At 43.4% G+C, this 10202-nt stretch overlaps 2 protein-coding genes across 3 annotated transcripts in view; one reads left to right on the top strand and one right to left on the bottom strand.

Annotated features, from left to right (window-relative positions):
• Positions 1-1955: 1955 nt before the first annotated feature.
• clmnb (calmin b) lies at positions 1956-9537 on the bottom strand. Of its 2 annotated transcripts, none has more exons than XM_005724837.1 (10): positions 9373-9537; positions 8469-8530; positions 8296-8391; positions 7818-7901; positions 7616-7708; positions 7289-7515; positions 6840-7033; positions 5739-5821; positions 3617-4902; positions 1956-2886 (listed from the first exon to the last, which is right to left on the bottom strand). In XM_005724837.1, exons 1-10 carry the CDS (start codon positions 9437-9439, stop codon positions 2757-2759), a joined length of 2322 nt encoding a protein of 773 aa, XP_005724894.1. In that variant the 5' UTR covers positions 9440-9537; the 3' UTR covers positions 1956-2756. The 2 variants fall into 2 exon arrangements, with proteins under 2 accessions (XP_005724894.1, XP_005724895.1); XM_005724838.1 differs by having other exon boundaries at positions 1956-2883.
• Positions 9538-9748: 211 nt separating this feature from the next.
• LOC102205674 (high choriolytic enzyme 2-like) overlaps positions 9749-10202 on the top strand; it is an 11112-nt gene continuing 10658 nt past the window's right edge. The window contains exon 1 of the mRNA XM_005725064.1: positions 9749-9771. Within this exon, the coding sequence (XP_005725121.1) occupies positions 9749-9771 (23 nt within the window). The remainder of the gene's footprint in view (positions 9772-10202) is intronic.

The raw sequence follows: 10202 nt of genomic DNA, 5'->3' as shown, positions 1-10202 counted from the left end.
CTGTCCAGAAGAGCGCAATCCTGGGAACAGCTAAGATACTGCGCAGGACCCTCAAGCTCCCAGGCCTCTGGTAGAGGACCCGAGCTTGAAGGATAAACCGCCCACAGGGGCGTGCTGGGTGTTTTTATTAATTATTAATAAGAATAAAATAAAATAAGAAAATCCCCAATATCCAATAGATGGCTTTATGTTTATGTTTTATACACAAAACTAAACTGGAAACATAAACTTGCATAAAACAAAATAAGCATGTTTTCATATTCAGAAAGATGGAGCCATGAAGTAAAAGTATCTTTGGGTAACAAACAGTCCTCCTACGCTGTGTTAACTTGGAATACTTTGAATCTCTGTATGAAGAAAGGATGCAAAATGACACAGATGCAGTCAAACATCTTGATGTGCTGCAGTGGGATATCATAAATCTGTGCCTAAAATACTACTTGCATATTTTAGATTCTGTATTCACGTCATCACTTAAATACACCATGCTGCATCCCCTTTAAGTAAAATATTTCAGCACTGTTGGGAGATGTTCCAACGGGGATGCAAAATGACTCAATCACAGCCCAATGTATCGCTGGTAGATTGACGTGCTGTGGTTTGAATTTTATTCTTGTTTAACCAGCTGCATTCCCAGCTGGCCCAGGCTTCACGTTCTTGATCCAGAAGCTCTTACAGCTGTCAGAGAGGCGGTCCTCCAAGGGCCGCAGGTCTGCTTTGGGAAACCAGGAGCAGTGAGGTGGTTGCAGCATTCAGCCTGAAGGTCTGTGTGGGGCTTTTCAAATGGTTGAATACCTGATGTGTTTGTTATTGACATGATCAACACATAATAACAAAGCTTCATTCCTATAAAGAAACACTTGGTTTATACTCTAACCACATATTCATGGATAAAAACAAGCAAATATAATCTTTTAAGCATAAATACTTATAAGCTACCGTTGAAATACACATGATTGTTAAGTATAAGTTTGTCAGAGGGCTGCAGGTCTTTCCTCCAAGTCTCAGAGCTGACGGTGCAGACAGAGGACTCAGATTCATGAGACCTGGAAAATAAATTTTTATGGTGTAGTGTAGCTCGTCCATCAACATGTAGGCTGCTCCACAATCTTAACTGACCCCCAGTCCTTTTTTTTGCGCCATCATCTGTCTGAACTCCAATTTGCCACTCCTGCTGTGGCACCACCAATCCCAGCATCTGTCCTGGCTCCAGCCCCAGTCGCCTTCTGAAGCCCACCTCCACTCCCTCCCTCCTGGAGATGAGGCTGTATTGCAAATCTGTGAGAGCAGATATGGTGGCCTGCAGGCTGTGTTCTGTCTAGTCGGCCACCATCCCTGGGGCCTCCGGGGCCGGCTCTGGCTATCAGACCCAGAAGCTGGACAAGTTGAGCCAGAGCTGACCCAGGCCCGAGGGTGAGAACAAGATGCTGTGCTGATGCTGCTGCTGGACGTCAGGCTCAGTAGCAGTTCTGCTGGCAGGGTCACGATACGGTTCAAAGGTCGAGGCCGTGTTTAGGGCTGATGTACCGAGCTGCTGCAGCTGATCGGCCTCTCTCTCCCTTCGCTCAAGAGTTTCAGGCCTCGGTACAGCTGATCTATACGCCGAGGGACACGTTAGCAACACTAGCACTGTTATTTATATAAAACTACACACAGCAGGCATCGTTGCTGCTTCCCTCGCTATCCTGGCTTGACCATACATAAGACCAACAAACCCCTTGCTTTGGGGGAGTGTTGTTCTCGTGGCTCGGTGTGGGGGTGGCGGTGTTGAAAGTATATCGATCTCCAGGGCTGAGCTTTCGACTCAGGGGTAATGCTCTAAGCAAACAACGGCAGTGTGTTTTTAAATTCTTAGAATTTGACCAGCAGTGAATGTTTGAGTATTTGGGGGCAGAGAGGACAGAGAATACTCACTCGACCCCCAACTTAATACACTTTCTCTTCAACGTGGATTTTGATGACTTACGTAACTAATGCATACTTCTGTGTCGCTCTGTTGTCACTGTGGTATTCCAACAAGCATTACCTAATAGTCCAAACTGCTTAAAATGACAACATCTATTCTATGTTGATGAGTGATCACATGCACACACATCAAGCAGCTGGTTTATTGTTTGTATCAGATGGTCACAAAAATTATCCCGGAGAAAGCCTGTGGTAAAAATAAGCTTGAACTCAGGCAGCATCCGAGATGAAGACAATAAAGCGGTCCACAGTCTAAGCCATAAGTGACACAGTGAGAGTCTGTGAAATGCCAAAGTGCTCATTAAGTATTATCAGCTTAATCTTCACTTGTCAATACAGCTTCTAATTAAACAGCAGGTCACACGGGATCTTCAGCAGGCAACAGAATGCTGTATAGACAAATAAGAAGGTCGCTGCGATGCTGCAGTGCCACCGTGTGGTCGATTTTGTCAAGTGAATTTCAAAAAGGAGTCTTTTTACTAGGAAAATCAATTTTTGGACATGTGTTCAGCAAAAAAAAAAAAAAGCCCCCAAACCATTTCTGATAATAAGTGCGGTGCAAGACCGAGCAGCTGAAAGCCTGTGTAACAACGGGGATTACAGGATTTAGCTTTATCTGAAACTACGGCCCTGAGTCTTATCAGATTATTCTGTGGATCTGCTTAAATGGCGTCTTTAGGAAACTGTGTCACAGATGAAGAGTCGGTCCAGCCTTATGTGTCCCTGTTTGCCTCATTAGTGGCAACTGGGCTCATGAGCATGTCGGAATAAGAAGCTTGTGCTGCAGTGACTCAGAGGTTCATCTGACTGAGGATGAGGCAGCAGTACAGCAGGACCCACCAGACCAAGAGCATTTCCAGCTCTGACAGGGTCACTCCACAAGAGGCTGCTGAAGGCTGAAGAAGGGATCCTTCGTCACTGCTGGAGACAAACGAAGGAGTGTGAGGTGAAGGTTCTGCACACACTGAAGCAAGCACATCGAAATCGGGAGTAGCAAAAACTACATTCAAATGCAGATATCTTTTTATAGTGTTTATCCAAACAGAAGCTTTAACGATATCATATCCATGTTAACTCTTTACCTTGTTTTCTACGGCTAGATTACAATAAATAGCATCCTGGGACTGGCTCATCAGACTTTAAGTTAACTTTAAGCAGCCCTGTGACTTAATAGAAATCCTAAAACACTCTCGAAAGTGAAGCATGTTTCATATTTCATATATAAAAACACTAATAACTCAAACTTCTCAGTGTGACGATACTGTTTAGCCAGGTAAGTGCTTTAGACATGAAGAGGGAGCCCCCCCCCCCTTCATCAGTAGGTGGCACTATTGAACTGAAAAACAGCCTCTGTAGAAATATTCCTCTGGGCCATGATCACACTGTGACTGAGCGCTTTCCAAACCAGGCTGCTGTTTGCACAAAGACCCTTTGACAGTAATGCGACAGTATTTACTCGCTTTATGCTGCAATACAAGAGACACAGCAAGTGAACAGCAGCTGTAAAAACGATGCTCATCGTCTGTGTGGAAGCCGCGTTGTTCCAGACATTTAACGAACTTGTCTCTGTTACCAGTGTTATTACTGAGTCACAGTAAACTGGAAGTCTTGGCAAATGTGGTGAATTATGTTTCTGCTGATAAATGGTTACCTGGGTGACCGAGGGGTTGACCTGCAGGCAGGAGGCCAGACACCTCCGAGTGGGCGTGTTCTGGGACTCTCCTCCCCATCGTGCTCTGTCGTTGTTGTCGTCATCTCCTCTCCAGCTGCTGATTTAACTTCATCAGTGTCTCTCATTTTTTCTTCTTTACACTTCCTGCCACTTTCTTCTTCTGTGTCACTTCTGACTTCACAGGCAGCCTCATCAGTTATTATTTTTCCATTTACTTCACCCATTTCTGAATTTGTGCTTTTCTGGCTCTTCCCATCTTCTTTCATCACAGCAGCATCTTGGCTTTCATTCCCTACATCCTGCCCTCCCACCTGTCCACGTTTTTTGGAAAGCTCTGCATCTCTTCCGTCCTCGGTGTCTTCCTGCCAACGGGCCACTTCAACAGTTGCTTCCGCTGCATTGTCCTCTGTTTTGTCGACCCCATTCTTGAACATTTTTGCATTTTCCATCTTTTTCCCCCTTTCTTCCTCACAATAATCACCATCATCATTGCTCTGTCCTCTATTAGCCCGCTGCTCTTCATGCTCCTCTGTGCTTCTACTTTCACCCTCTGGCTTAAAGTCAAGCGCTGCTCCACCGTGTGTCATTTTGCTGAGATTTCTTTCATTTTTGTCAAAATCAAACTTCCTGTGCACCGCTGACTGGGCTGATTCAAGCTCAAAATCAGCCTTTTGTAAAAAGGAGCCTTCCTGATATTTGGATTCTTCTTTCATTTCCTCTGCTGTTTCCTCTTTGACCTTTGGTACTTGTCTTTTCAGCTGATTATATGGTTGAAACACATCTTTATTCAGCTCTAGGATGTAGCTATATGCATCCTCCTCATCTGAATCCAGCGATGGTAAGCTGTAGATTCCTTCCTCGGAGCTTAAAGAATAGCAGCTTTGTGCTCGTCGCTTGTCGTAGCCTTGATCCAGTCCACTGTCCAACCACAGCTGGACCTCCTGGCTGACTATGCCAGCATCCAGAGGACTGGGTGGCTGTAAAGTGCTTCGTGCACTGCCTTTCCTTTTTTTGTAATGTGAGTCTGAAGCAGTCCCAGCAGGCTGGTCGGAGGTAGCTGTTCCATTTGTGTGAAAGGACGGAGAGCGGGGACTTCCTGAAGATCTCCGAGACCAACGCTTCCACAGAAGCTGCTCGCTGCTCTTCTCCAAGCCTTTCAGCAACACCTGGACTTCTGGAACATCAGCGTCAGTCTCTTCAAAGCTGACTGACTCAAGTGATCCAAAACTGGGAATCTCGGGAACGTCAATATCTGGTGTGGGAGCCTGTAATATAAGCATGTCAGTGATAGCAGAACCAAAGAAAAACTGCTAGCATGTAATAATGTCACACTATGAAGGTATTAGTAAGTGCTTATTTTGTCATTTATATCTCATTAATCCTTCTCAGTACGTCATTTATGAACAGATATGTTTATCCATCTGTTACTGTAACAACAGACGTTACACAGAAGTCTGTAATTGTTCTGAAAATCAATGTTTTTACGTAAAAATCCCCTCAAAAACTATTTTACTCATTTGTACAATGATGTCACTTATTTTAAAAAAAAAAACTATTACTAAACTACATTTTCTAAACAAAGACACCTTTAGATTCTGACTTTCAGGAGCACAGTAGGACTTTGCTGCGTCAGACTCCATAATAAAGACTTTAACTGATCAAGCACACACATCCATACATGTGCAATAATCCTTTCCGTCATCGTTGTATTTTTACTCACTTGTATATAGTATTGGTATTTGTATTCTATTTTTATCTTATTGTATATAGTATTTTATTTTATTCTATTCTGTACAGCTGTGTACTGTATTTATTCTTATTGTATTCTAATTTTTGCCTCATAACTTTTGCACTGTCCACTCCTGCTGTGACAAAACAAATTTCCCACGTGTGGGACTAATAAAGGTTATCTTATCTTATCTTATCTTATGAAACAGCGACGCTCTGCTTCACCTGTTCTGAGTCTCTGAGCTAAGATGACGGGCGGCCGGTGGCAGTTTCAAGAATAACTGAGTGATATAAATGCATTTATTTATTTCTTTTTTTATATCTACCTCGCTGTAGTGAGACTGTAGTGAAGGTGAACTTGTGCAGCACTAACCTCATCTATGCCTGAGTGACACTTTGGGAACATGGAGACGTAGGTGATGATGGACTGCTCGTCTGGTGAAGTGCACGTCACATCTGCAGGGAACGATTAGAAAAATCATAAAACACTTAAAAACACAAGTGTGTGTGTGTGTGTGTGTGTGTGTGTGTGTGTGTGTGTGTGTGTGTGTGTGTGTGTGTGTGTGTGTGAAACAAAGCTAGGGGCTTGTAAGAACATATAAATGGGCTGATTGGTGCGTTTCTACTCTCCTGTAGCCACATTCACACAATCACACAAGCACTGCCTTCTATGCTTTTAAGTGCTCACTAACATTCACACTGTGATGGATGCATCAGAGAGCAGCCAGCGGTGAGTATGTTGCCCAAGGATGCTTGGCATGCAGACAGTGGCAGCCAGGGACTGAACCACATATACCCTTTACTGCTTGGAAACATGCTGTATATGTACCACGTGGGCCCTCAAAATAATAACTTGCATATCGTGTGGCCCTGTGGAGGTGAAGGATCCTGGTTTAGGGGATGGTTGGTTGAGTCAGGTCTGGGTTTATTTGAAATTTATGTTAACTAAATATTGCAAGAGGTTTAAAATGTGATATTTTTCATGTTCCTGAGTCAGGACGTTTTTCTGAACTCTTCAAATAAATAAATAAGTCCGTGGTTGGTTCTGTAAGTAAACTGGTTCAATAACAGTCCTGACTCAGGGCCATGCTGTTGTATAAGCAGGGCCCTTCATTCATAAGCGTAACACTGTGTACGTCATCTTCTTGCTGCAAGAATGGGGGCGTGGCAGTGGGAGCTGTGGGAGCTGTGGGAGCTGTGGGGCTGTCCTGTGCTGTCTGACAGCTTCCTGTATCCTGTTGATTTTTGCGCACCAGCTTGTGCCTTTTCTCCGTCCACTATACGCTCACCTCAGAGAAACATTCAATCATTTCCATTTGTCTTGTCAGCCCCCTGGGCTTGAATTTCATATATGCATTTATAGAAGACTTGCTCTCATGTTTACAGTTTGCTGTAAACTGAAAGGAAATCTCTCATCACTCTGGGCACATAATCAACGTGGTGATTTTTTCACCTAATATGAGAAATCTGTTACCTTCAGGCTCCAGCAGTGGCGGTACATCCAAGCTGTGATGGGCTATCATGAAAGCCTGCCGGATGTTTTCCACTGGATCTCGATGAAAGCTTTCCCTCAGGTCAACCATGACTGGGTTTATGGACTTAACCAAAGCAAGAAATGCCAAGCCGCTCCTCCAGCTCTTCCCAAAGTCCTTCACGTCCACCCCGTACCTGCAAAAAGTTTAAAATGCCATTTAATTAAATGACAAGTGTGAGCCATCGTTCCAGCTCAATCTAAAACTATTCTGATTTCTAACAAGAAAGCTAATTTGGGGCTGATGTAGGGTTAGGATACGTTTACCACCTATTAGAGCTCAGAGGATAAAGTAACCTGCTGACATTTTGTTTCATTGTTTGAGTGGGAATATGTTTGGGCTCAGTGTTAATTACATGACTTTGTAAGTGTTTTGATCTTTTTATGCTCACTTTGATGTGCATCTTTGGACCCATTGCAGGAGCACCTTGATTGCTTTCCCATGATACTTTGCTTCCCTGCCAGCCTTCCTGCCTTTACTTGGCAGAGTGCTGCAAGAGTATGTGCCAGGGTCACTTGGCTGGGGTGAGAGGTCATTAGAGGATGGATAACTGCTCATTGACAAGGCGGAAAGGCTGGAAGACAAATGCTTCTGGAGGCCTCCCATCACCTCCTTTACCTGTGTAGGAGTAACACAGAGGTGTGAGTCGGTGATAAATGGCTGGGCAAGAAGTAAGATAATACATTAGGACATTTGACTCATAGATGATAAATCCAACCTGAAAGTGCAAGATGATGCTCCAAACAAGGTGAAGAACAACAGATGGTTTACCATCAGCAATTCCAGAAGCATCAATGCCAAGCAGCTTTACCTGGCAGATAACAAGGAAACATCGATCACAATCTTGTTATTCCTGATTTGAAATCATGTCATTCATACATGTCACAGCAATGTCACTGAATCTACAAGGAAACACTCACATGTCTGTCATCCAGAAAGACCAAGGCCTTGGAAATGTTGTTCAGTCTGAAGATGCGATGAGAGGAAGACCTAAACCTATAAAGCTAACAAAGTTAGACGAGAAAAAACATCATCACTGCTCAGGGAAATGAGCTGGTTGATTTTATTGCTGTTAAGAAGACTGGTCTCATTTATATAGCAACCCTGAACAATGACGTTACAACCAACAGCTCAGCATGAAGACAGTAAACTGGGAGACACTGCTGGCTTGGCTTCGACTAAGCGTTAGGCTTCAGACTAATTAAACAAAAAAAGGAAATGACATCAGCAGTAATTAAAACATTTCCTGTCTCTGGCCATGACAGCAAACTCTTTTTCACAGGAACTGTGCTCCAGCGTCTCCTGGTGAGTCTCTGCTTCCAGGACTCCTGCTACGCTTGCAGTGGCCAAATTTAAACAGGCTTTGGCTAAATCTTTCTTGAACAGCATGATTCTTACTAGTCTGCACCCAGACAGCTCCTCCAGCAGGCCCATGAGTATTTTGCCATCCTGAATGTCTGTGAACAGGTCGTGCACTTCAATAGGAGGGTCCCGCTGGGGGGGAAAAGCATGACCCTCATTGATAAGCACATTTTTTTCAGAGTGATCTGATGAACTGATTTGTGCCTTACTCTCTGCAGAAACACATTCATCCACCTGGTGAAGGTTCTCTTCTGCACTGCTTTTCGTTCATCTGAGGAAGAGAAAGCAGGGCCTTGGTACACCAATATTTAAATAAAACATGAAAATGGCATCAGCAGTGATCAGCATAACGTTAATGGAACGCAGTGTGATGGGAAATCGTTGGTGCTTTATTCGTATGGTTGTTATTGTGACAAATATTAGTAAATCGATTAGCTTTTAGCACTCACTAGCCACCCTAAACATTGCAGTGGACTAAGTAACCTGTGCACACCCACAGCACTCTGGCAGGAGCGAGACACTGTGCCCCACTGGCCACAGAAGAAAGAATAATAGCCCCAGGCACTGACCTAGCCTCCCAAACATGATCCCAATCAGTATCCACAGGAGGCACCAGAATTATTCTGATCCACGAGGCCCCACCCTGCAAGCACAAGGACGCAAAAGATCCACGTCCAATGCCCTGGTGCTTTTAACTGCAGAACAACAAGTGACCTGTGTCTATGTCACGGCACGTCAGAGCGGGATAGAGATTGGTAGGATATGACGCAGCTGGTTTTTAAAGTTGTGTCACTGTTAATCTAAGAAGAATGCAGAATATTGAGGTATTTAGTAATTAAATGTCCATACTCTATTTTATAGATAGACAGTTTACATGAAAGCCAACTGAACAGTGCTGGAGAAGGAACATTTTTATAATAATTAAAAATTTGATACTAAAACACTAAATGATTGGGCAATCGAATGACACGAAGCCAAGAATACCTACCTGGAAAATTCCCTAAGAATGCAGTCAAGGAAGCAGGAGAGCAATGATGGTCCTTTTTGTATTCTTTTCAAAGGTGGCCTGTATACACGGTTATTTAAGTAAAACCCACCAGGATGGGACTGTACCTTGAGATGTGTATTTATCATTGAGCTCGCTCGCTGAGTTTGTCTGTGAATCCCAGCTGTCCTGCATTCTCGTTTAGACTCTTGGCACATGATCCATTATGAAGATAAAAAGTGAGAATAAGTCAAAATGTCAGAGGCACTCCACGGTTTCCTTAAACACTCATGTTGAAGTAAAGGCAAAAGAGAGGCGGTGTATCTTGCCCCAACACGCTGAAACCTCCCTCTGACGCGTTCTCCCACCACTCCCACAAGCACAGCGTGAACCCGACTGCAAGTCTGTGGTTTATGAAATCCTGTATGTAGTGGTGGTCACTCCATGTCCAGGGGTCTGTTTGCATGTAAGAACTCGCTGTGGTTTCTGTTTTCACGTATAAGGATGTCGTTCAGAAGATCTCATGGGTGAATGATTCATTAAAGTAAACACGCATATTTCTTCATAGCTCACCTGGCTCAGGGTAAAGGTACGAGCAGAGGAAGCCAAGGTTCCTGTGATGTATTAACCAGTCAAAGAAAGAAAAACAGAAAATTACAAATCTTTTTAGAGAGATTTGACAAAGTGTTTGTCAAGTTTGATAGCACTGGAATTTACCTCTAATATTTCCTGCAGCAATGTCTTTTATCTTGCAAAATTACTACATTCCAGAAACAGGTCGAGTCTCACAGGAAACATTCATTTCCAAAAATCCAAAACTAAGACAGAAACAATTAAAAATTAAGCTAAAAAATTTTTATCACAGAAATACAAAACTATAATAACTTTGTTCAACAAGCGTTTAATTCTTTATAATCAAAAAATTGATCCGTTTTCTGGGACACCCTGGTGTTGTCTT

Source organism: Pundamilia nyererei, unplaced genomic scaffold (assembly GCF_000239375.1).
Source record: "Pundamilia nyererei isolate P.nyererei 1_Seehausen unplaced genomic scaffold, PunNye1.0 scaffold00013, whole genome shotgun sequence".
NCBI classification, from domain to species: Eukaryota; Metazoa; Chordata; class Actinopteri; order Cichliformes; family Cichlidae; genus Pundamilia; species Pundamilia nyererei.
This window is presented reverse-complemented; position numbering and strand designations above follow the sequence as displayed.

What these genes read in the sequence shown, in the direction of transcription:
- clmnb (XM_005724837.1), bottom strand. Translation starts at nt 9,439, where the DNA reads ATGCAGGACAGCTGGGATTCACAGACAAACTCAGCGAGCGAGCTCAAT. An exon ending in GTCCAAAGATGCACATCAAA is followed by an intron (nt 7,034 to 7,288) that starts GTGAGCATAAAA and finishes AACTTTTTGCAG; the next exon opens with GTACGGGGTGGACGTGAAGG. An exon ending in GTCACTCAGGCATAGATGAG is followed by an intron (nt 4,903 to 5,738) that starts GTTAGTGCTGCA and finishes CTTATATTACAG; the next exon opens with GCTCCCACACCAGATATTGA.